The following is a 26,790-nucleotide window of genomic DNA, read 5'->3' on the forward strand; positions in this document are numbered from 1 at the left end:
TGCCAGCATATGGCTTCCAACTGGTCTGCTATTTGTACCAGTCTGTGGAAATCGAGGGAGCAGCGGGTGTCTATCTGGGGCCCTTCCACTCTGGCCCATCCTTTCATTGTGTTGGAAATGAGGGCGTTCTGGGTGGGATCTGAGTCACCATGCAATTTTGAGAAATATGATATTGCTACTAGGTGTCTTTTTTGCCCAGTCTCTCTTAACGCCCTGCTCATGCGCCCATTTCAAGAATATTTCTATGTCTTTAATCGTTATTAACTCGACATGGTTTAAACCTGTGGCTCTAAATACCGTTTGTAAGCACTTACTGTACTGAGTTGGGGTAGTGCTTGCCAGTGCTCTCTCTGCCATCTCCTTTAAGAAACCTGGGCCAGGATTCGAACTTTCTATGGGCAGGGAGTTGTTGGCACCTGTTTTAGAGGTGCTTGTATCATGTTGGTCATCCCGGCCTGGGCTCACTGGCACTGGCGTTGATGTCGGTATTTTGTTGGCACCCGTTTTTGAGGTGCCTATTTCTTTATGAGCATCCCGGCCATTGCTCTTTGGCGCTGATGCCGTAATTTTTGAGCCCCCATTTTTGAGGTACCTGCTTTATGTTGAGCACCCCGGCCATTGCTCTTTGGCGCCGGCGTTGATGCCCTTATTTTGTTGGCACCAGATTTTGAGGTGCCTGGTTCTTTTTGAGCACCCCCGCCATTGCTCTTTGGCACTGGCGTTGATGCCGTTATTTTTGGGTTCCCATTATTGCCCAGCATTCTGCTGATATTGGCATCATCTGTTCCTGGGCATGCGCCGCTAGCTCCCGGAATCCTGGCCACTGAAAGCGAGATAAAGCATCTGCAATATTATTGTCTGCTCCTGCAATGTGCTTTGCTTTGACCACAATGTTTTCTTGAAGTGTGACCGCTGTAATGGCTCGTAGGACTTTCAGCACTAAAGGGCATTTAGTGGATCTTCTGTTTATGGAGCCTACCACGGCCATGTTGTCGCACCAGACCAAGAGTTCCGTGTTCGCTAGCTGCCTGCCCCAGATGTGTAAAGTAAGCCAGATGGGAAATATTTCTAGGAGGGTGATGTTTCTTGTCCACCCTGCCGCTTGCCATGTTGTGAGCCAGTGTCCTGCCACCCATTCTGTGTCTAGTATGGCTCCAAACCCCTTGCTCCCGGCTGCATCAGTGAAAAGGACCCCTTTTGTTGTTCAATGGCGTACGCCAAAATGTTGTCCTGTTAAAATCTTTAAGGGAATTTCCCCAAATTTCCAGATCTTGTTTCACCTCTGCGCCTAGTCGGATGTGTGGGTGGGGTTTGGTGCAAGAATTGATTTTTAGTTCCAGACTTCTGGAGAAAACCCTCCCCTGAGGGATAATTCGGGCTGTGAAGTTGAGGCTTCCAGCTAGGGACTGGATTTCTTTCACCTTGTCTTTGTCTTTTGTTGTTAAGCTTTGTATTTTTTCCAGGAGTTCTGTTATTTTTGTTTCTGGAATTTTCCATAGGCCCTTTGCGGAGTCTATTTCAATGCCTAGAAAGATTATGTTGGTGGCTGGTTTGGTCGTTTTTTCGGCTGCCAGGGGGAAGCCCCATTGCGCGGCCATTTCTTCTAATGTCGCCAGGGCTCTGCTGCATTCTTCAGAGTTTGCTGGCCCCATTACCATGACATTGTCAAGGTAGTGTACTATCCTGGACCCTGGTCTCTGTCTTTGAAAAGCCCATTGAAAAAGGAACTGAATTGTTCAAATAATGCGCAAGATACTGCGCATCCAATGGGGAGGCACCTGTCTACATAAAATTTGTTTTTAAAAGTGAAACCTTGCCATCGCTGTGAGTCTGGATGAACTGGCAGTAATCTAAAAGCGGATTCGATGTCCAGTTTGGCCATCAGGTCGTTCGTGCCGCATTCCTGCATGAGTCTTACCGCTTCTTGAAAGTGTGTGTATGATACCGCGGATTCCGTGTGCGGAATACCGTTGTTTAGCGATTGGCCTTTGGGGTAAGATAGGTGATGAATTAGCCTCATTTTCCCAGGTTCTTTTTTGGGGACCAGACCGAGAGGCGATATTATGTACTCTTTGAGAGGCATGCAGTACCAGGGTCCTGCAATCCTGCCTAGTAGTAATTCCTTTTCAATTTGTCTTTCAACCATTTGTGGGTTATCCCTGGCTGACTTCAGGTTGTTTGGAACATTCAGGGACCCGATGCCCTTGAACGGGATGACAAACCCCTGGGTGAAACCTTGTCGGATTGTTTCACTGGTTTCTCTGTCTGGATAATTCATGAGGGCCTCTCTAAAATTGTCTGGATTGATGGGTGAGCAGCCCTGGGTTAGACATGGGGTATGCAGGATGCATCTGATGCTTTTCTTTTATATTTTTGGGTGGTTGTCTGGTGCGGTTACTTGCTGAGTGTTCACTGTTTCAGTTTGTGCATGTGTGTTTGTACCAGCATTCTTTCCCCCATGTGCATTGGTTTTTCCCAAAGTTTTTACAAAGGATGTTAGCTTTCAGAGAAGGGTTTTTGTTCTGCCTGTGGGTATTAGATTTAGCCCCCCATGGCTGGTTCTTCCAAAAGGGCTGCTCCCCTTTTTTGTGGTTTTCATTGTCGGAGGGTCTGGGGCCCTGTGAGTTTTTGCTATTTTTGGGGGTTATCTGCGCGGTCTCTTCTTCTGAAGGAGGCTCTGCGTTTAACATGTATAAGTCGTTCTGGACCTTGTCCCATTCTATGGCTGGCCTCTCTGACATGCTTCTCCTGAATCTAATATTGTATGCTAGCCATGTTTTTCCTTTCTGAGCAATTTTTACTTCTCTGATTTTGTCCACGTGTGCCCATAATTTTCTGCCATCGTGGGGGAATTTTTCTTCATAAATAGTTGCCAAGATGGCGAAAGCCTGTCGCCAGTTGTCCCAATTCTGTTCTACCTGGGCATTTCTGGCTATGGCTTTCTCTTCTATCTTTTTCAGATCTCTAAAAGCATCCTTTCCTTTGCGTTGGGCTTCTATCAGCGAAAAGATTTCAATGAACTCTTTTGCCCATATGGCTTCTTTGATTGTTACATCAATGTTCCATTCTAAACACCTTTGGTATCTGTTCAATATTTCTGTTTGAAAAGATTGACGTTTTTGGTCTAATTGGGCACTACTAATCATTACTGTTTCTAGAGGGTTGCTGTTGCTCACTCCTGACTGTCCTGGGGTATTCATATTGGGGACTGACCATGCTTTTAAAGTCCTTGTTGTGTCAGGAACTGCGGTTATTGGCGTAGTTACAGTTGTGATTGCTGATGTTGGTGTTGTTGGCACCTGTGTTATTGGTGTTGCTGGAACTGGTGCTGCTGTAGCTGTTGGTGCTGGGGGGGCGGTAACTGTGATGTCCGGTACTAATGGTAAGGTGGGGCCTGCCTGCCTGAACTCGGCTGTGGAAAGAGTTTGTTTGTCCCTAATTTCTAGCAATAGTTGCTGCATCTCACTCATGTTCTCGTACAATTTAGACAGTTTGTTGTTACCTTTTACCATGCCTTCTGCAGACTTCCTTCTCTTTGCCGGTGTCGTCTCATCCTCATGACTGGTTGGTATGGGGACCCCTTCGTTTGGTAAGCCGTACATAGTTTCTCTGACCCAGGCCGAATCGTAGTGTTCTGCTGCCTCCAGGGCTGCCAGCAAGTGGGGTGATTTCAGTTTCTGGGGCGGTACTGGAGGTTCCCGTGATTTTCGCTTGGGACCCATGTCTTTGCAGGTCTGTCAAGTCAAGCTGAAATAGACATGGGCACTTGCGTCTGGGCGCTTTGTTTGTTTTTCCTCCACGCTCGTTCGTGCCAGCCTTGGATTTTGCTTCTACCCGCGTTCTCCCCGGGGTGTCTTCTGTTTCAGCGCAGTTTCTCACCGCTCGCCTGTAGTTAGGTGTTTTTCTGAACAGTACAATGTTCAAAGGAGGGGAGAAAAGACGCTGCGTAAGCAGTGAACTTTTAAAAGATTGCTAAAGAAGCAAAGTGTGGAAGACGCTGACTGAACAGCGAACCTCCTGTCAGTTTGGGTCCCTGTTCAGGGTCCACAAACAGATTGTGTTCTCTTAGTGCATGCTGCTCTTATTTATCAGACCCAGGGAAGCCCTGGATCTTTAATATGTATAGTGGTGGGGGCTGTGCGCCAGCCCCTGGCCGGATAGCCGACATATCTGGTCCCCTGAGGAGGGGGCAGGTCTTTGAACCTGGGCCCTGCGTGCTTGTTGGTTTTCCGTAGGTGCTTAGCACCTTGTTGTTTGGAGGAAGGGTGAGGCGTTTGTTCGCAGCTCACCCTTCTTCGGCTTTGTGTGACAGAGACTGCGTGTCTCTGCGCTTGTGGGGGAGAGGAGCAGGCATGGGGGCGGGAGCTGCCCCTCTCCTAGCTTGCCGGATGGTAACATCATTTACTCTGCCTCGCCTTGGGTGGCACTGCGGCATTGCCCATAATATGCGCACCGGAAGTGCTGTGGAGTAGGCGGCTGCTGGCATCAGTCCCTTCTGTGTACCTCTTCATGGCCTGTGGTGTTCTACCCAACTCCTTACCACACCTGTGCAAGGCCTGAGACAAGACGACGAGCCTAGTAAATATACTCCCTATCAGCGCTCTCTGCTGACATACTTATGACATTGTAGAAAAACCTGCTCACTGTAAGATCGCAGCCCAAACATACGTCAATATATCCATTTGTAAGATTGGTATGAGTGTTTGGGAATACTTATCTGCAGGAGCTGGGGAGCAGCAAGAAAAGAGGACTTGGACGGATGTTATATGTGGACTTTCTGAACAGGTGGTTTGGGGGTAGAGCCAGCATGCGGTTCTGGGACTTGTAGTTTTGTTTTTCTTGCTGCTATTTGTAATAAAGAAAAAAGGGAAGTACCTAGTAGGAGCCTACGTGACGTGAATAGAATTAGATACAAAGATAACCAAATTAGCTAATAGTCAATATATTTGCAGTGAAAAGCTGTGATTAATTATTATACATTAATATACAATCACTACCACATTCTAAAATGTCCCTGATTGTCCTGAAAACTCACGTGCACCGTTGGGGAACCATAGAAAAATGTGAAAGAACAGGACAGTCCTAGGTCAAGTTATTTTAGCTAAGCTATCAGATGTCCTCAAAGTTCTCCTAACGAAATCATACAGACACAGCCCATTCGGTTTTTGGATAAAATGTAGGTAAAGAGTTATTACAGCCCCCAGGTGCAAGAAAACCAACAGTCACCAAATTATAGACTATTGAGGACCCCCATAGAAGGTAAGAGTTATAGAGTTACTACCCAAATGGCCACCATATATAAAGCATTTGTCTCCTAATGCAGTTAAAGGCTACATGCATGGTGCAGCCAAAAGTCAATTGCACAGCAATCACCAGTCTACTGCCTGCACACTTTCTGGGTGAATGAAATCACCAAGCGAAAAAATGGGGTTCTTAAAAAGCATCCCTGCCCTGGTAGCCAAATGGGCTCCTAGCGGTAGCACGTACAAAATTAGGTGTAGTGACAGGGGGCTTCAACAGAAGTCCCTCTGATCACAAAAACATAGCCAAATTTCCAAGAAATCCAGCAACATGTTTAGGGGGCTCAGAAAGTTAAAAAAGGGAAAACCAAAAATTTAATTTTGCCCCAACACTGTAAATGCAGTTTAATATATTCCACCACACTGTGGGAGGTGTCATTGTGAAAGATATATAGAAACGCTAATGCAAAGCATGACCATTTCATCTGACAAGATCCCCAGCAATTTTGTGTTTTCCCGTGGTCCTCGCCCGTGACAAGAGACAGGATGCAGGGGAATGAGCAAAGGGGCAGGAGATTTTGCAAGCGTATCCCTTTGTGAACCAAGAACGTTATGATGATACGATAGGTTATTTATAACGCACTATATAGCCATAGGTTGCCAAGCGCGCACCTGGGGCTCAAACCTGTGTTGCTCCGTATCGTTTTGCTTCCAAGGCAAGCACGTTGCCCCTGAGCTATCCTCCCCCTACCTGCTGTTTGCATGCACCGTGCTTCACAGGCGTGAATCTGCAGATGCACCTCCATGTGTGCATGCAAATTTACTTAATGAACCAATGTGCCCACACACTCCGCGAGTATTTTATAATTGAGTGCCCGGGGCTTCAGAAGGCACTTGGCGTAAAGTTCCTTTGATGGAATCAATGTGTGCAGCCGTGCCTTGGGTGCAGAGGGGAGGGGGATAAACATTGCAGCTTCAGATTTTGACAAGATGCTGGATATTGTGTCCTCTGTCATATGTTTGTGTTTGCAGCTGACAACCTTAGAAACCATTTTTCCTTCGTTCTACGTCTTGCCTGAAGAGCCGGTGACCAGGGAGGCTGCTCTTCTGAGCCTGCGGCCCCTCCTAACGATCCAATTCAAATGCACATATTCTGTTCCTCCAAATTGATTGGTTAGTGGTGAAATCAGTAAGACTTTGAAGGTGTTAGCTTAGCCCAACATGAGAAGTCTTCAGGTTCTGATATTTCCTTTTTTTTGTTAAATCAACCTAATTATGAATCTATTTTTGTTTCAATGGTAACAAATGTTTTGGATTGTGGAGCCTTTCCATGGAAAACCTTTCAGAGACTGCCTTTTCTGAAAGCATGGATAATAATTTCAGATATTTAAGGATGGCCTAGTAACGGTGCAGGGGAATCTTCCTGCAGAATCTTTAGTCACAGCTGCTCTGGGCAAAGGCAGCGCATCTGCATCTCAAATTGTTCATTTCGAGTAGAAGGGAATAAGTCATGGAACACTGCAGGGAAGAACGCGCTTTAGAATGTGGGCCTTGCTCTCTGTGGGTTATCTGGAGAAGTTTGATAAAAAATAAACGTTATTATGTAAGAAAGGTTAGATGCGCTTTCTTTTCTATTCAACCTGCAAAAAGAGACTGCTTTTCAGCAATGGTCCGGTGAACAGAGACATAAGAGTGCACACATTGTCTCGGGTTGTTTACCTGGGAAGCTGTGCCTTCTTTAAGTTGTTCAACAGAAAGTCTTGGGCCTCCCCTATGGTGGACAAACAAATGTGCCAAAAAGATTAGGTAACACATCAAAGAACAGCTGAGCTGCTTGCAGTGAAGTCTTTGACCACAATACTCTCTGCATCAAGTCCTTTGTCTTGGGCTTACCATTGATTGCAGGTCCACAAAGCACGCAAGGCCAGGCAGCCCATTAGATCAACGGCCAGCACAAATATTAAAAAGAGGTGATTTGATCCCAAAGTAAAACCTGCAGCTGCAGTTGGGCAGGCCTCCTCCATGAAAACTAGCTGACACGTTCGGGGTTTATGAATGCGAGCGTCCTATTATTTTAAGAAGCTATCACTCGCCGGAAGAAGGGAGGGCAAGCAAGTATTTACATCAACAGAGCAAGATTTCCAAAGGACAGCTGGCTCTTGGATACCACAAGAAAAGGGTAGTCTCTGAAGTTCCCTTAAATAGCACTTTATTGCATCTCTGCTATCGAAAGGTAACCTCAGAACATGCCACAGAGATTGGAAATGTTATGCCAGCTGCATCTGAGAAATGTAAAACAAATTAAGGGGTGCATGACTCATTATGGACCTGTCATTTCTATATCTGTTCTTCTTTTAGGAAACCTTTCAAGATTGTTTTAGATCTTTACAAAATTGCTGTAAAAAAAAAACTCGTCAGTGATATGTGGATTTGCCCAAACTGTCTGCTGACCCACAGAACAGTCCTAATTTGCCAATTGGGATTGCAGGCCCAGACAAAGTCCACAAATTGTAGTAAGGGGAAACCGGATTGTCTTGTTGAAAAACAGCCAATCTGATTGGTTAGTTGTTTGGTTTATTTGCAAAACAGACAACATTCTTGTTTGCAAACTTTCTGCTGGGTTTTGGGGACCGTCAGTTGCATAAAACGTGGAAAAATTGATATACTGCAGCCCTCTGGAGTCTCAGTGCCCTATTGCAAGTACGAAGGCCCGAGATGAATGAAATAGTGGAATGAGCAAAAGGCAGATTTTGCCTCTGGGGGTCCCTCTGTTTTAAGGTGGGGGCGAGGGGGCAGAGAGGGGTTGAATATAGCATCAAAACAGAAATGAATGGCTGTTTTGGACACTCTTCCTGTTGAATGGCTCACAGGTTACCACTAGCTTCAGGCACCAGGTATGTTGGCCACCAGCTGGGTCTCAGTCCTGGCTGCAGGCCTGCGGGCCGTCACTCATTGCAGGGCTACTTGTGGCCAGGGGGCCCGCAATGGGGATAAAAGTGGGCACTTCTTTATGGTGATCGGGTCCCAGGACATGGCCAGTCCCTCTATGGGTGCCTTTAGAGGGGACTCAGGGAATGTCTGAGGTTATGTGGCAGAGGAAGTGGCCACAGCCCAAGGACAGTGGCCATCATGGGTGTCTTGGGGTGCGTGAAGGCCATGCCCTGGGCATATTTACCATTTGCTATACGCAGTGTCCTCTTTGGATTGCTACTTGAGGAGCCTGGGGCATGACCCTAGGCTTTGACTCTGGCACTAGGGCCAATAGCCATGGTCATTGGCCATTTCAGGAACAATGGGGCCACTGACCATCACCAAAGACTCTGGCCACTGGTCACTGCGTGCCAGCTCGGAGCACAGGTAATGGCTGCAGCTGTGGCCACTGACCAATACAGGTGGGTTCAGGGGCCTGTGCTATGTATGGCTGCTGGCCATCCGAGCAAGACCATGGTCAGTGATCACCTAGGGCGAGTCTGGCCCCCCACCCCGAGGCCATTCAGGATACTTTGAAGGCTCAGAGGCTGGTTCCTTTCAGCTCTGTACAGATGATATTCAAGAAGATATTAAGACTGACAACCAGACAGAGGATAGCACTAGGGCTGCTTACAAGATAATGTCTGAGAACATTGGAAATGCAAACTTTAAGGCACAAGATATACATACACTAAGACCTCATTAACTATTTCCTAAATGTCAACCCTAGAATACCTATTTTTAGAATGGTATTGATGTAGCATACCCAATATTTAAAGTGAGTGGTGTGAAGGTGTTCTGTAGTGCATGGGCATTCAATTGTTTTCATAGGTATTTGCGTGTTCTGTGCGTGCCCAAATTGTGTGTTTTGGCGTGTTGTGAGCCCAGTTGGTAAATGGGTATTGACATGTGTGTTCCATTCTGTAAATGTCATTTTGTTTTCGGCCTGTTGTGTGCATGCCCAAAAACCTTTTGTATATTTTGATACCTCTAGTCTGTTTTCAGGGTGTTCTGCTCACGCCCAAAATATAGATATATTTGAAAGTGACTCCGAATTTCTTGATCATATGTTTTAAACCTTTGCTGTATGCACCAGATCGCCACAAGGTATATTTGCATGCCTAAAATCTCAAACATCGGAATAGTAAGTTTTGAGCTATTGGACCCGAAAGAGTGTGTTTTTGGGGTATCTGTTGGAGAAGCCGTTTTAGCAAATGTGTCATTTGAGAATTGTTTACACACATTGTAAACTCTGAATACATTCATGAAAATTCACCAAATTTGCCATTTATACTCTAATGTGCCATAACTTAAAGGTGACCAAAATTAAAATGCCATGTAACCTTAACTACCAGTTACAGCTGTAATCAATGGCGGCAGAACATTGAAAAATGACAGAAAATCTAAATATTTTAATTCTAAATAATTTGAAACAACTATTTAGATTTTGTTAAATCTAATTAGTGGCACTTTCTTCCTTCTCTGAAAATCTGTCTTTTTATACATTATTGTATTGCTCGGGATTCTTTTAAACCATGAGACCTTTTGGATTACCCAAATGGGTTGTCTTAACTCTATGCCCATTTGAGCCGGAACACGTCAATATTTACTGCACTCAAAGGAAAGTTTACATGCACCAGCAATTTTTGTAGTGCTATTTTCCAATTAGACAATATGTGCTGTAATTAATGTTTTCAAAAAGAGGCAATGAAATGATTGACATTCGGTTGCTAATGTCAGACTCCTTTTTGTTTTCAGATCACCAGATCGGACATCATGATGGATATTGGTGTTAGTATAAACCCCGGCGTAGACGTGGGGCAGGTATGTCGTATGTGCTTCCTGATCATTCCATTTCACTATGGATGCAAGGCTTACTTGCTCCACATGTTGTGCTGTATTCATGGAAGCTCTATCATTCTCAATTGTGAGTACATTATATACTGCCAAAAGGTAATTACATCAACAGCCAGGTTAACATTTCACAAAATCAGGATTTCTATCCAACAGCCATCGGGCCCTCATGGGGTGCGAGGACTGGAACACACCCATCTGTTTGCAGTGTTTGAACAGTTTGTCCTTTGGTGCTCGGACTGGAATGCACCTCTGTTTGCAGTGGTTATGTAGTATAGGATGGGTGCGCGGACTGGAATGCACCATATTTCTAGACCCCAGTATAGGGTTGCTGTTGGCAGTGTGCTGTGGTTTTTCTACATCAATCAGGATTTCTATCCAACAGCTGATTCGCTGTTTGAAAAGATAGTTGGTAACAAGGGCAGATTCTTACTTTTTTCTGATATGACCCAAAGGCCCTAACTAAAACTGCGAGTCCATTGCATGTATGCAATTCAGTGGTTCTAAATTGTTTCATCAGAGTGAATTACTTTGTGGTAATTCAATCTGATGCATTTACTTCTCATTTTATTTCATTTTTTACAATAGGGGCTCCCCCATCCCTTCCCTATACCCCTTATCCTTCCCACTCAACCCTTACACCCCTTATACCCTTCGCACCCCACCCTTATACATACCTGTTTCCCCTGAATGTACCTATTTAAATACCTTCCCCACAAAGTAAGTGCATCGAAGTGAATTGCCGCAAAGTAATTCAGGTTGATGAAACAACTGAACACTAATTTAGTACTATTACCATAATACACTTGTTTTGGTTACTTTAAAATTGGGGCCTCTGATTTGATTAACGTTGAAGTGCACAATACTTGCGGAAATATCAGTTTCATTGTCTTCGGCGTATTCTCTTAATTCGTCTGCAGGCTCCCTACCTATACCATCCCACTGTATAGAGTCTGAAAAAAATGAGTGCAGTCTACAGGTGGGGAGTCTGATACATGCGGAAACTATCATAAATAGTGTAAACACCTCAAGTCAAGTGCACCACCTGAAGCCAGGCACAAATCAAACAGTTCACCTCATTTGAGAGCCTAGCTATCAAATATTTGCCCAATGCAAGCGCATTGTTTGTGGCATTGACAAAGTATTGAACCCCAGGAAATGATTGAGCCTCCTTGGACGAATGGCTGGAACCTCTTAGTGACATCCCATATCTTAGTAAAAAGGTAATAATTTTAGGAGACATCGGTCTTTGGCTAGAATGTTCTAACAGTAATAATGCTCATTTTTCTCTCACCAACATGAATTCCCTAGATTTCAGCCAACGCGTACATAAGTCTACACACAAATATGTTCACTCCCTAGATGTCATGCTATTAAGCCCCCCAGATCTTCTAGGGGCAGGGTGAGATCTGGTTAGGCATTGGTTGTTCATTGGGTGGATGTTTCACACCAAGGGGTTAGTGAAGCTTTTAAGGAAAGCTATTCAGGAATGGTCTGCTTGCTGGTTGCTGGAGTGAGTGTAGGATGGAATAATGGGAGTTGCCATGTTCTTGTACTATTTCCTTGTCCCTTTCCCCGGGATGGAAGGGAAGAATCTAGAAGCTTTCCGTCAGAGTGTTGGTGCGGAACGTAGGGTGGCATTCTAAATTGGCTTTCATCCCTAGCCTCTGATTTAGCAGTCCTAGGTTTTTGGGGGTCTTCCAAAGGCCTCCTTCAGAGTGTATTAGAAGATAGCAAGCAGGAGAATTAAGTGTTACTCTAGTGTGATGGGTTCCAGAAGACATTGGTGGGACTTTCAATCTTTTTGTCAAACAATGTAAGTTGAGAGCACGATAAAGGTATATTTATGAGATCGACACAGCAAGTGTATTACATTGTTTAAACTGTAGTAGCTCCAGGGAGCTAAGTCTGTTCCTGAGATCCTCAATGAAGCCCGTCTGTGCTTGGAAGCCCTTAACAAGCAGTAGTTCCCAGGGCTTCGAAACATGAGTGAAAGGGAACAGAGTATGCGTGCAACATACTTCAGACTGGGCACTGCAAGATGTAGCCAGAGTGTCTCCAGATTTCACGCTGTGTGTCGATTACTTTAAAGCTAATTTTGCATTAGCATGTTTGGAATGCAAGGCGGTCATCAGAGGAGTTTGAAGAAAAGAGCATAACCGTGGAGTATACGCGCTGTTAGGAATTAGACTCCAGCCGCGTTTCAGTGCACGCTGTGTACGAGTCATTGAGCACGTCAAGTGAGGGAAAAAGAACATCATCAAGCATGAAGGGGAGGGCTACAGGAGTATAAGAATTGGAACTTGCGCACACCACTGTAATCCTTCAGGGATAACTCAATAGTGGAAGCCAAGGATTTGGGGCAGTAGACAAGCAAGTCTAAGAACGGCCTAGGAAACAATACTTCAGAGACAGGGGAACATACAGAGTAATACTCTGAGTTCAGACGTTTTGGTAGACGTTTGTAGAGATCACCTATAGAAATTACTTGTTGTACATAGTTATCAAAATTTCAAAATAGGAGAAGTCTGCTAAGGAGTTCATACCCTTTTTAGGGAGCTTAAGCAAAGGTCCAACTTTGACAGATTATTTGACTGCCTCTGTGGTTTCTGGAGAGTCAAACAGGTAAAGAAAAGGTGATGTAGGGGGGGAACGAGATTAGAGAAGGTGCAGCTTCTGACAAACTAACAAGCTCTGTGTAATTCTTACAGATTTCTGGTGAAGTATGGGTTGGTGATTGAAAGAGGAAAGAGAGCAAGAAGGCCTACATATGGATTTTATTTTGTTCCCTTCCCCTTCCCCCGTCAGTGTTGTGGGCGCAGCTGGGAAGGGAAATGGTTGCAAACAGGGCACTTGAAGAGGTCAGTGGGATCCAGCAACCTGTGAGGGATAAAGCTAACTGGGACCTGACAATGTTCTCCTGGAACATCAACATCAACAAACCGAAGTCATCAGGCAATTCTGCTCCAGCCACATGCTGATTAGAAGTAATATCAAATCCCCTCGGAGTCTGACAACCTCTCACAATAGAAACTCAGAAATCTCTTCTTGGATACCCCTGAGAAATAAGAATACACTATATTTCAAAACAACCTTCAACTACCATACATGTAACATCAAAATGTTAACCATGGAAAGGAACAATAAATCCCAGGCCACTTCTAAAAAGATCCAGATCACACCTGCGTTGTCAACATCCAAATTATCTTCCATTGACTACGTCAACCTATCTAATATTATCAAAAAAGTCAATAAGATGAAAGCACCCACAACCCTAATTTACGTGTACAATGATGTGGTAATCAAAACACAAAACACAAACCCTGTTACCGCCTCGGACTTGCGACACATCTACCTCTTAAACATGCTAGCTTTAAACCATTAGTCAAGAAAACAAACAATGACCAGACAGTTCTGAGTAAGTTTAAAGCCATCTCCAAACTCCTGTTTTTAGATAATATCCTAGAGAAACCAGCCACCGCACAACTCCATAAATATATAAAATACGCAGGACTCCTCATGACAGACAATCAGGATTCATACCTAATTAAAGTACGAAAACCACTTTGATATCCAATAGACTATTCAAAAGCAATTGGACAAAAATCAGTGAGCCTCGGTTATGCTTGACCCGTCAGAGGTTTCTGATACTGTTCACCAGGGCTTACTCCTTTATAAACTGAAAACCTCAACGGGTTTGGAAGGTCACACACTGTACTGGATCAAGTCCCTCATCACAGACAGGAACTCGCAGGTACAAGTAGGAATGTTCTCCTCCCAAGTGTCCCCAATGATGTGTTGTGTACCCCACGGCTCCTACTCATTCCCCTTGGCTTTTGAATTTCTAACTATGCACTCTTGCTACCATGATCAAATATTTCACAGTTTCATTTAAGATTTACTCTGATGGCATCCATTTAGTCTTTAAAATCAACAGCAGCACTACTGCAGTATGCCCCAGTTTAATACACAATTGGATGGCTACAAACATCCTCTTTTTAACACAGAAAAAATAATAAACATCAATCACCGCACAAATTCTATTGATAACATACCGTTCACTTGGCCAACTCATGTGGGTCTGCCCCCCTTCCAAAGAGGATAAAGTACAAAATGTGGCTGCTATTTCTGATTCCAAACTTTCCCTTGAACTACAAATCAGTTCTATAACCCTTCCCTTCTGCCCGTTCGCCATATATTTATTTCCCCATCAATGCAGATTTTTCTTAATGACTTTATTTTTAACCAAGCACGGCATATCACTCTACCTCCATCAATGCAGAATTTACATTCAGAGAATCCGCGTCTTTTGCTACTCCACGTCTGAAGATTGTGTCCAGGCAGCTGCATGCTGTAGTGGGTGGGCTATTTACTGACGATTCTGCTCCTACATCGGAATGAGCTTCAAAGTGGGCAGCGTCCCACCACCCCGCCTGTTTTACTTTACTGCAGCCCAAACCTTCCATCTCTTAATTCATTGCTACCCCGCAGCGGTTAGTATAAATAAGCGTAACGTATGGAATTACATGTACAGAATAATGTTGATGTTGAGGTCATACTTAGTCCACATAAAGTGCACATTACCAACTCCACAACTTAAAAGTCCCTCACCACCTGGAAACAATCAGCAAGGCACTCATCATATGCAAACTAAACTATTGCAGCGGTCTCCCTCATGGCCTCTCGCGCTACTTGATCAAAACGGATGGAGTTAGTTTAAAACAGAGTGGACAGACTTTCCTTTAGTCTTAAGAAACAAGACCATATTTCATCAAACCAAAATCTCTCAACCACCAGACAGATAATTCAAATGAAAACACTATGCATTGCACACCAAAGCTTTTGGGGGGAAAAGGCACCACCTTCCTCGCCCTACCAGCAGCCTTAAACCTTTAGATCAAGCGCAGCGAAAAATCACTTTTTAATAACTTGACACACAAATCAAAGATTGCTTCTCGACTCCTACCAGTACAAGGCTATACCCTCTGGAATGCTCTCTCCTAGCGGCTGCAAGATCAGCAACACTAATTAAGCTTCAAAAGAGAGCTGAAAAAAGAACTTCTTAGACTTTCTTTCTAACAAGACTTTTCAGAGACTTAAGGAAACTAGGTCTGCCTTTTGTACCTGCCAGTGTTCCAACTCCAGTAACAAAGACACTTGACCAGGAAAGCAAACTAAATGCGAATGAGTTGCAGTGAATGGTAAATTGTGATTTCCTGTAATGCCCTTATGTTGTTTTTTACCAAATCCCATTGTCTTACATTTCTGTTCTTTAGGTGCCCTGAAACTACATTATTTTCATATTTGGTGCATATGCAAATCACAATAAATAAATAAATAGTATTCCAGCAAAAGCTCAGCTGGCTCTTTCACAATTCCATCCATCAGGGTTCTAAACTCATCATTGGAGAATTGGATCTTCTGGTACTTTGCACTAATATCAAGGTTGGTACCTGATGGAGCGGGTCGGTGAAGGAGGGGAACAACAAGTCAGGCACTGAAGGGACCACAGGAGCTGGACGTTTTACCACTGGACACAGTTGGAGGAGGACATCATGGCAGTTTCCCAGCATCAGGAACATGATAGCTGTCGGCCTAGTGCAAGGAGAGTTGGTGCTAAGGGTGGAGCAGGAGGGTCTAAAGTGGTAGGCTTTTCTCAAGGGTCCTGGCAGAAGTTGAAGGGTCCCAATTGCCCAGCAGTAATGTATGGGTGGATTACACAGCTGTGTAATTCTCCTTAGCATCCACGCAGATGTGTCTGCACTTGAGAGTCTAAAGAGTGAGTTGTGCAGGAACAGCAGAATCCTTCGGAAATAGCCCAACCGTTATAGCATGCAGCTGCTTGAACTATTCCACCCAAATGGCTCCATTCATCTATGCGGACACATTAATTGTCCTCTTTGGGTGCCACTCTTCTTATTCAGTGGTGGAGGGGGAGTGCCAGCATTCATTTCATACGATCCCATCCTCAGAAAATGTATCATCAAACTACACAAGAACTCCCCCTGCTTAGGGAATCTTGTAGCTTAATTTTGGCCAAATTAGGTGTGATTCTCATGCCGCTCTTAGAGGCTTATGACACTTCTTGGAATACTTATTGTCCCTGAGGTGAGGCAACTGTGTCATTCAATTTCTGGTCTAGTGCCCAAGAGTTTGGCTTAGCGCCATTACAATCCTTGAGAGGAAAATATGCCCATCAGTGATGAAGCTGGATCACACACAAGCACAAATTGGCTTTTCTTGTCTTTGGACTCTCAAAAAGAAAATAAATATGTTCCCATTCACTGTTCATAATATTTTGTCATTTATTTCTTCTTTTGTTGGGCACTCACACTGGGTCTTGGAAGCCATACCGTACACAAAATATATCTTACAGAAACCCTTCAAACCAGCTCTAGCTGCCAGAAATAATTTTATATGGAGATATTTGAACAGTGTCATGGTCTCCTGCACTCATATCTTCCACAAGGAAGAGTCACCTTTCTGACAAAAGTAAATATTGCTTTCAATAAATGGCCTCATAAGTCTTTCAACCCAATGTGCTCTAGAAACATTTAACTCGCGAGATACAGCCTGGTGTTCAGGTTGTCTGAAATAATACATTAACTGCAGGCTCTCTAGACTTTAAAGCTTTGTACTGAAAGATAAGGTGTTATTTTATCAAATGGTGTTCCAGATTTTTACTTACATTGGGAGATTTGTCTCCCAACATTTTTCCTGAATACTTGAACTGAGTTTAAGAGGGCCCTTTGCAGTTTAGATATTCTCTCTCGCTAGCTCGAAATATCTAAAGAGTTTTATCTGTTCTCACAAAATCCAGGTTTTGAAACCTTTTGTTAGAATCACTGAAAATAAACCACATTTGGTTTAATGGAGATTTCATGGACAGCCATAATTGAATGTATGCTCACACAGCTAGCACCAAAGCAGCCTTGATAGATTATTGGAGATACGTCCTGATTGATGCCATCTACTAAATAGAAACCTGGGTTAATCTGCGCTCTTCCTGAAAGAGCTATGAATGGTTATTAATCCAGGGGTGATGCTTCCGCTAGGCTTTCCTCAATATGTTTTACCTGAAATATACCACAGACATCATGCTTCCACCTCCACATGCGCGGATTCTCCCAGATGTTGGATTTATGGTGCTGAGATGTTGGAATGGGGAGATGTTACACACTGTAGTAACTCCTGTATTCTTCCCTCAGCCCCTCCAGCCACACACCTAATGTCCCTCTGAACCACTGACCTAATATGTGGTTCTATACAAATTGTTCGAACTACAATTGACCTATGCACAATTGACCGAATTGTGAAGGTCAATTGTTACATATATGTGGGGGAAACCCCCCGCAACCCATATATATATATATATAGTCAATTGTGCAAAGGTCAGTTCGGACCCTTGACTTTCGATCAATTAGGTCATTCGAACAATTGTGTTTGAACAATTTCGGTAATACCTAATATGTAAGGTAAACCCTGAGGTGACATGGAGGTGTTGGGATCAAGTGTGGCTGAGTCTGTGAGTGGGCTTCTGTGCTTAGATTTCTAAGTTCTTAAAATGACAGGCCACCTGCTTTCTGGTACTCTCCTATACAAGGATCTACCATGTGTAGACCTTAGGATTTAAGGACCAAGAAAACAAGAGTTACTACTGTAAATACCTTTTAATTAAAATCATGTGTTTTACTTTTTATTAATGTATTTTTGTTTTCTGTAAAATTGAACGCTTTGTTTTTAATACTAATATTTGTAATACACCTTGTAGACATACTCTGACTGTATGTGTGTGTGGTAATAGTCTGATGACAGATGGCCACAGAATAGTTCAGCACGGCAAACATAGTTATACAACTGTAATGCAGCAATATGATTGTAATGACTAACTTCTGTGTCTGGTTAAACATTGGATTGCCATAACTTAACGCATCCTGCTGTGTCTCATCTTTCTGAAGATCGAGGGCGCTTTCATGCAAGGCGTGGGGCTCTACACCATGGAGGAGCTGAAATATTCCCCCGAGGGATCCCTATATACCCGGGGTCCGGATCAGTACAAGATCCCAACCATTGCCGACATCCCAGAGCAGTTCTTTGTTTACCTGCTCGCTTCCTCTGAAAACCCATACACCATCTACTCATCCAAGGTAAATAGTGGTTCCTCATAGCTAAAATCAGTGTGCAGCGAGTGATGGTAGTATCGGACACGGTCTGTCTGCGTGACCCAGCTGTCACTTTTTTGGTTTCTTTCTATGTTAATGTCGTTATATCTAATACATATACATATTTGAACACTTATGTATATGTCATGTGTGCAGCCTGCTCTTATGGCAGTATCTCTGAGAGCCTTTCATTTGCATTGTTAGAACTGTCCCCCATAATATTTAGATTTTTCCCCCAAAATGTGCCTCACCTTCTTACTGTAACCACACAATGCAGCTGAACTCCTAGAAAGGTTGAAGGGTGCCGGAGCGAGGGGAGCAGGGTGCAGCAGTGCCCGGGGTTCATGTGATGAAGATTCAGGTGCAGCATCGGAAGTAAACAGGGATGGCAGAATTATCTTTTGTGGGCATGGAATCTTTGTGAAGAAAGGATCATTTTGTGTTGTCTGGATGAGACAAGTGTGGGTGAATTGTAGGACAGCAGGTATGGAGCACAGGTTCATCCTAAACACGTTGGCACTGGTTCTGATGTCAGCAGTATAATAGCAGAAAAGAAATAGCATCGGTCTTCATGCATCATGGGGCGGGATCAGAATTATTTTATTTGTGCGGCACAAGGCATGAGAACTGAGTCTCCACCCAGGATTCTTTGCCTTTCTATTGCAAACATGCAGTGAATGTTCGGGGATATCCACTGTATAAACAAACGCATGGAGGAGAAGCGACTGCCATTTTCCACATTACTTTCCGCAGATTGTGCCAGGCTCTACTGGCAAAGTAGGACGTACGTCAATCCGTGGAAATTAACCCAGTTTGTGCCAGTCAGGATGGAACCCTAATGGGAACTGCACTGCAGGGTTCGCACGCAGACTTCGATGTTGCCAGAGATGGTAATGTGTGGATGCAACGGAAAGAAATGCCCAACTTTTTTCCTACATCTGCAACATTCAGAGGGAGTCTGAAAGAAGACTTGGATAGACAATAGCTCCATGGCCCCTTTTTCAATGTCCAAGCTATCGGGTGAAAATGGACTAACTACAAAAAATCAAAGCTCATCATTACTACTGCCTTTTATCTATAAAGGCATCTGCAACTTACCCTTGTAAATTTTGCTTGCAACACATGACTATACACCATCTCCAAACTACTCAAGAAGGGCTCTGCCCGGGTGAGGAGACAGACATTTGGCAGTCAGGATCATCACCAACTCTAGGTATCTAGAGAAAACCCTAGGCTACGAAAGAAGAGCTCTTATCTTACCTTGGGAAGGGGTGTAACACTCACTGTCTGATTTGGCAAAATCTGTTTGCATGTCACAGTATGGACGCGGTATCCAACTCTATCTTGGAATGTCGTATATTGACGTGATTTCGCAGTTGTTAAATCATTGAATCCTTGATGTTCAAAACTCATTTACTCTCTACTGTGAAAAGCTTCCCCCCAAATTCAAACTATGCACAAGGGCAAGAGGAAATATCTCTTCCTAACTGATCTCCTGAACAAACGCCTATTGACTTCTTGTAGACACCGAGCTCTCTTTTCAATCTCATAATGCGAAATGTCCCAAACTCTGAATCATCAACTCTCACTATTAATAAAAATCAAGCTGCTTATTTTATCTGATATGTGAAGGTCTGTTTTTCAGCCACGGTTATCATTGCTCACTGCTAGCAGGTCTCCCAAACTGCACGCCTTCTGCTGAAATGATGGTCCTATGATGTATTCTTGCAGGTTGGTTTTACCAAGGCCTGTTTCTTTCACACTGTGGACGGAAAGGCCTGTCAGACTCCTGCCTCCCATCCAGATCCTCCTTTTGCCTCTGGTGATTGTGGGGAACACACCCGCGACCCCCTTCCACCAGTGCGCCAGCACCCGTTACATTGCGTGGAACAACCCCTGCAACCGCCTTTCCACCGGCCCCCGGTTGAGTGCCCGGGAGACCCTTGCAACCTCTGGGGTGGCGGCCCACTCTCCGGCACCAAACCACATCATTCCTTAAACACCCCCACTCTCAACCCCCATTCCCTCCTTGCCTGTACCTTTCCTGCCACAGTCCTGCTGAAGCCACTTCCTGGCCCCTCGCTGCGTATGTGGTATACCCGACAGTCTGCTTTCAGCTAAAGCTGTCTGGGAACATTTTTCTGACAAAGCAAGCAAGGGCAAACTGAGATGATCACTGTATAAAGCTACATGATGGTTTTTGGGGGTTAATCAGTCTCACCAAAATCCCCATGTATTATTTCTTCTTACATTGACTCTCTCTGGAGATGGGGAAATCTTTATAAATGTCTTGCAAGAGCTGCTAGACTGTAATATTACATACCTACCTTGCTTAGCCAACACTTTTCCCCCGTCCCTTTGGTAGTGATCTTTGTTTGCTCCTCCAAGACACAACAATCCCTTCCATAGTTTCATTTTCTAGATGCCAGGATTCTTTATTAGGCGAGATTGGTTCTAATACATGGGAATTGATACATAACCTCAATCAGGTAAAACGTAAAGTTTACCTGTGGGATTGGGGGAGAACAACTGATTAAATGCAAACATATTCCCTATATACAGAAGATTCAGCTTTTCTACACAAGCGTGATGTTTTGCCAAGATATCTGGAGCCTGTTCCTTGTAGTGTGTCTAGGAATCAGTACATGAGATTAAAATTTTATTTTAAAATTAGAATGCGTGAGCCCAACGAGGGGTCTGGCCGCTAAGGAAAGAACCAGTAGGCTGTGTAATAATGTGAATGCAATTGAAACCCTGAAACACTTGGTCATATTCTGCCCACGATTGCGCAGACCTAGGGTTTCCCATTTCTGTAGGTTTATCAACCCCACGTTCGAGCACAGTGGTGATCGCCTTTGGGTGCCACTGATGCAGGGAACACATACTCAATTGATCTTAGCCTTGATAAGATTTTAAAAACTATTGGGCCTCATTAAGTTTTCCGGTCCCGAATGCAGTGATTCCGCGGCGAAGGTAATAAAGTTTCCGCGTCTGCAAGGTTGCGGAAAGAACGGCCGATTACGTGCCGTCTATTGCGCGCGCCATGCGGACGCAGAAACGATGTCACCGTCGCCACAGAACCACCCACGGAAATGGACATAGCGGCACCACAAGTAGTGTAAAAACCGTGTCCGCCGCCGTCGCCACGGACACGGAAGTGGAAATACCATGATCATGAAAACCGGAAACGGAGAGGCGGCCATCGTATAAAGCACAATCCATTGCCATCCAGAGTCAGCACAAGCAGAATCCACACAGTGAGAAGCCAAAAAGGACCACCAGCATGTCTGCCAGGATTCCAGCCCAGAGACAACGCAAACAGCGCTTCAGTGAGGCGGAGCTAACTGTTTTGGTCGACCATATAGTGCAGCATGCTGAGATACTGTTCAGTGCTGATCAACGGCGTGCTACACAGCAGCGCATGAAGGAAGTGTGGGCGGAAGCTGCACGCAAGTGCACCGCTGTGGGCGTGACTTCGAGGAGCATCAAGGACTGCCACAAGAGGTGGGACGACCTCAGGCTGAGGGTGCGGAACCTGATCTCTACACACCAGCAACGCAGCAGTGGGACAGGTGGAGAGCCCCCTTCCCCACTGAGACTGCAAACATGGGAGGAGCGCTGCAGCAGTGTCCTCCACCTTGAGGGCTTCCATGGGATCGGGGATGCTGAGGCAGGAGTGAGCCCACCTGCAGATGCTGGTAAGTGCGCAAATATTCTTCGATAACATCGACACCGAAGACCGACTTCAAAAAATGCAGAGACTGTGGGTCTAAATGTCTCTTACTGACCCGTACCGTGCTTGTGATGCCTCAGGCAGGACCACGACATGTCCAATTGTTCAAAGTGCCATTCAATGACGGGAAAGGCCTTGAGGGAGCGGAAGCTGAAACTCCAGTTAGGGAAAATACCGAAATCCCCTAAGCCCCAACGCTCTAGGCCTTCAGCCGACGAGTTCAGAGGAGACTCTCCTCGGAGGAAGAAGGCAAAGCGCTCAATGTCCAGGAGTGGCTTTCACCACTCTTCGTCATCTTCAAAGAAGTCTAAGAGAAGGCACCGGAGGTCGCCTTCGTTGACTTCTTAGTCCGACATCTCCCCGGAAAGGGTTGCCTGTCCCACAAAGAATCTATCCAAGCTGAATGAGAAGCTTTCCGAAAAGGAAATGTTGAAAATCTTCTAAAAGCAAGGTCATGCTCCTACCAAGTATGGATAGGTCGCAAAATCCTGCGAGCCCTCGAGCTCTGGAAAACAACCTGACAAACATCGGGAGCCCTCAAAAGCCTTCATCCGATGACAAGCACAAATAAAAGTCGAGGTCCTTGATGCTGTTGAGCCCTTCAATGCTGGCGGTGTCTTCAACGCCTGGCAGGCTTTCGACGACCGTGTCTTCGACGCCCGTCAAGCTCTCGACATCACGTTGAAGACCTTGAGACCAGTGGCGCCACATACACCGGCTGTCCCATCGAAGTGGAACGCCCATCCTCTGTCGGCACCAATAAAACCTTCAACTGCATCGAAGCCTGTACCTTCCATACCTGAAAAAATTGATACTCCTCCAGAAAGGAGTTTTTCAAATCACTCACTTCAATTTATGAGATAAGGAGCGATCTGATGAGGAAGGTGCTCACTTTGGGTTGCAATATGGGACACCCAATGTTCCAGAGTGTCTGCTGTCGGAGGAGTCCACAATTAAGAACTTCTATGATAATTTACAGTCTGCTAGTGGAGTAGATACTTCACCCGAACTGGAGTTTGGGAGACCTGAGCCTGGCGGACACGCTGACGCTTCATACAGACAACTCAAATCCAGAGTTGTTGTCAAGGCTGTCTGGTATCACTGCTTTGGAACCACTGTGTGATCCAAGTACCCCTTCCTCCTCACCTGATTCTTCTGTCGAAGACTTTTGGGGTCATTACGACCCAGGCGGTAAGTACACCAACTTTACCACCATGGTGTAAACTATGTTTACACCATGGTGGATGGCGGATTTACCGCCCCATTCCAAGGTGAGTGGGGCGGTAAATCCCCATTTCCCATTTACCCTTCCCCATTCCCATTTTTGTCCCATAGGGCATAATGGGAGTGGGGAAGGCGCTAATTACGGCACCCTAAATTACGGTGCCGTAATTAGCACCAAGGCGGTTTAGCGCCATGGATTTTAACGGCTGCTAAAAGCAGCCGTTAAAATTGGAATCAGGCGTTAAGGGTTAACGACAGCGTTAACCCTTAATGCCTGAGTTGTAATGAGGCCCTTTGGCTTCCTCTTTGCGAAGAGATATGGCCTTCCCCGGATCAAAGCCACAATGTTACCGTGAGAAACAATGGTAGACACAGGACCCCCACCCGGGAACGCCCGTGCAAGAGGAAAAAACTAGCAGCAGAAAAAAACCTCTTGTTGGGTAGATCGAGTGTAGAAATCCATCTTTAGAGTGTGTAGGTAAGGCCAGGAGTACCGCAGGAAAACGTGGAAGGGAGCCGCTATCCAAGGAGGAGGAAGACTGAAGAGGAGACCGGGCGTTTTCAGAAAACCCAGGCATCAGAGAGGGACGAGACCCAAGAACTGAGAAAGGTAGGTACCACTAAAGCACAAGTACGCTTCGGCAGGAACGCCGAACAAAAACAAACAGAAACGGCTGAGAGCCGTAAGACAGAGAAAGCGGAAAGGAAGGCAAGGAGAGAGAGTCAGTGGCAAGAAGGAACCGCAAGAGGGACACAGAGAAAAAGGACTCGGCCCAAGAGCCAAGCAGAAAAGTAAGAGGAAACTGCGCAATGCAGAAGCGCCGCCCGGGGTACAAGAAGGGCAGCTTAGGAAAGCAGCCGTGCGGCTGAAAAGCAGAAAAACTAGCATCTAGACCGAAAAGTGAAAGTAGCAAAGGGTTGCAATGCAAGGACCGAAGGAAAGGGGCAGGGTTAAGAGCCTGAGAGAAAGGAAGAGAAAGAAAGACTAGACAGACTAGGCAGGTCAGAAAGAAACGTGACAGAACACTCTAATGGCGGCGGAGCCGCCAGGCGTTCCAAAGGTGCCAGGTTGGGCGGCGGATGAAAGTATGCCCCCTTCCTAGGTGTAAACACCCTGGCTTTCCCAGATGGGATTGGTGAAAAGAACGTAATAACCTGGGTGCATGCACATGAGTAAAAGGTTCCCATGAGTCCTCAAGGTGAGAATATCCCTTCCAATGAACCAGGTACTCCAGCCGTCCCTTCCTGTATCTGGAGTCCATTATCTCAGAGACCTCATCTTCCTTCGGTGTCCTATCTGCGGGTAGCCTAAGGGAGGTTGTAGATTGCTGGAACGAATCCCCATGATATTTCCTGAGCAATGAAGTATGGAACACGGGATGTATGCGTTTCAGGCTCTGGGGCAGTCTCAACAAATAGGCTACAGGGTTGATTTGTTTGAGAACAGGGAAAGGACCCAGGAGGCGTGGAGACAATTTTGTGGGTCGAATCCACCGGGGTAAATATTTGGTAGCGAGCCAGACCAGCATACCTTTGGACCAGTTGGGTGACTGGGCGCGGTGAGTATTGACCCGAGCTCGGTTGCGGGTTTGACTGTCTTGTAGACCCTCATTAGCGATCTTATGAGCGTGTGATATGTTGGAAAGAACACCATCCACTGATGGTACAGAAGTGGCTTGTAGATCCTTGGCAGAATGTTGTTGGGGTGATATCCGTAGTTGCAGTAAAAAGGGCTTAGACCGGTGGCCGAATGTTTAGCGTTGTAGGAGAATTCGGCCGTGGGTAACAAAGTGACCCAATTGTTCTGTTGATGGTTGGTGAAACACCGTAGATACTGTTCCAGAGTAGCGTTAAGCTGCTCGGTTTGCCCATTAGTATGTTGATGGAACCCTGATGACAATGCTCTCTCAATACCCAACTTATCACATAAGATCTTCCAAAAACGGGAAGTGTACTGACTACCTCTGTCAGACACGATTTTGGATGGTACCCCATGAAGACGGAAGATGTCCTTAGCGAATACAGCTGCCATGGCAGCAGCAGTGGGTATGCCTGTCACAGGGGAAAAATGTGCCATTTTAGAAAAAGAGTCCACCGTGACCATTATACCTGTGCAACCTTCTGATGAAGGTAGGTCCACAATAAAGTCGGTGGTGAGTGAACTCCATGGCCGCATCGGAATCCGTTCTTGTTGAAGCAAACCGAGGGGTTTTTGGGTACAGTGTGTGCTCCTACAGCATGTGGGACAAGTGGAGACATAGCTCTTCACCTCTGAACAAATTTCTGGCCACCAGAACTGTCTTTTGAGAAATCCAACGTAGAAGCAAACCCTTTGTGACCAGAGAGGGCACAGTCATGACACCATTTTAAGGCCTTCCACCTGGAGGCTGTGTCGGGTAAGAAAAGCTGATTGTTAACAAACAGACCATCCCGTCTGCAGAGATTATCTTGGGTGATATCCGAGGTTTGGTGGTAGTCCTAACAGTGGCTTCTCGTACCGACTGAAGAAAAGAGGTAATTTGACACATGATTTTATTGTGTGGAAGTATGAATTTGTTCCTATGACAAGGCAAGGACCCTGGTAACAGAACACGAGAAAGAGAATCAGCCAAAATATTGCTGCTACCAGGCAGATAAGTGATTGTAAAGTCGTATTGGGCTAAGAAATGGGCCCATCTGGCCTGTCTGAAATTAACACATTCCATCTGCTGGAGTACCTTGAGGTTTTTATGATCGGTTCTCAGCAAACACTGTTGGATCGCTCCTTGCAACAAGTGCAGCGACTTTTCACACGCAATATTCATCACCAACAACTCTTTTTCTAGGACAGAGTAGTTCAGTTGACTCAGATTGAGAGTCCTAGAAAGATAAGCCACAGGATGCTCTTTTACCTCATGTTCTTGAAGTAAAACAGCCCCAACCGCAGCCGCCGAAGCATCGGTCTCAACAATGAAGGGGCGGTTCTGGTCGGGCTGACGGAGAATGGCCGCAGAACAGAATTTCTCCTTTAGCGAGATGAAAGCATCTTCCGCCCTTTCGGACCATGAGAACGGACCGGTGAACCTCTTAAGGAGTGTTGTGATGGGGAGAACCAGGTCTGAGAACTGTGGGCTAAATCTGCGGTAAAAATTAGCCAGCCCCAGGAAACGCTGTACATCCTTAACAGAGGTTGGTGATGGCCAGTCAAGTATGGCAGAAACCTTCATGGGGTCCATTTCCACACCCTGATCAGACAAGATAAATCCCAAATAGGGTACTGTGCGAACCTCGAAAACGCACTTTTCTGGGGTTACGCTCAATTTGTGCTCCTGGAGTCGTTCTAGGACTTGACAAAGATGTTATAGATGATCTTGCCGGGAAGAAGAGTACACCAAAATATCTTCGAGGTAGACGATCATACTGTGACACAGCAGGTCCGAGAAAATCTGGTCTACGTACCGCTGGAATATGGCAGAAGCGTTCATAAGGCCAAATGGCATCACACAGTATTCGAAGTTTCCGAACGGGGTGCAGAAGTCGGTCTTCCATTCATCCCCCACTCGGACACGGAACAAATGGTAGGCTCATCGCATATCATGCTTAGAAAAAACAGCACCTTGAACTGCCT

General features: G+C 45.3%; 1 protein-coding gene across 1 annotated transcript in view; it reads left to right on the plus strand.

The window, feature by feature from the left end:
- The window catches only part of LOC138488462 (aldehyde oxidase 1-like), a 705,629-nt gene that overhangs the window by 647,250 nt on the left and 31,589 nt on the right, over window positions 1-26,790 (plus strand). The window contains exons 32-33 of the mRNA XM_069615436.1: window positions 9,969-10,034; window positions 18,023-18,211. Of these exons, the coding sequence (XP_069471537.1) occupies window positions 9,969-10,034; window positions 18,023-18,211 (255 nt within the window). The remainder of the gene's footprint in view (window positions 1-9,968; window positions 10,035-18,022; window positions 18,212-26,790) is intronic.

This window comes from Ambystoma mexicanum, chromosome 9, assembly GCF_040938575.1.
Source record: "Ambystoma mexicanum isolate Mex_15411 chromosome 9, UKY_AmexF1_1, whole genome shotgun sequence".
NCBI classification, from domain to species: Eukaryota; Metazoa; Chordata; class Amphibia; order Caudata; family Ambystomatidae; genus Ambystoma; species Ambystoma mexicanum.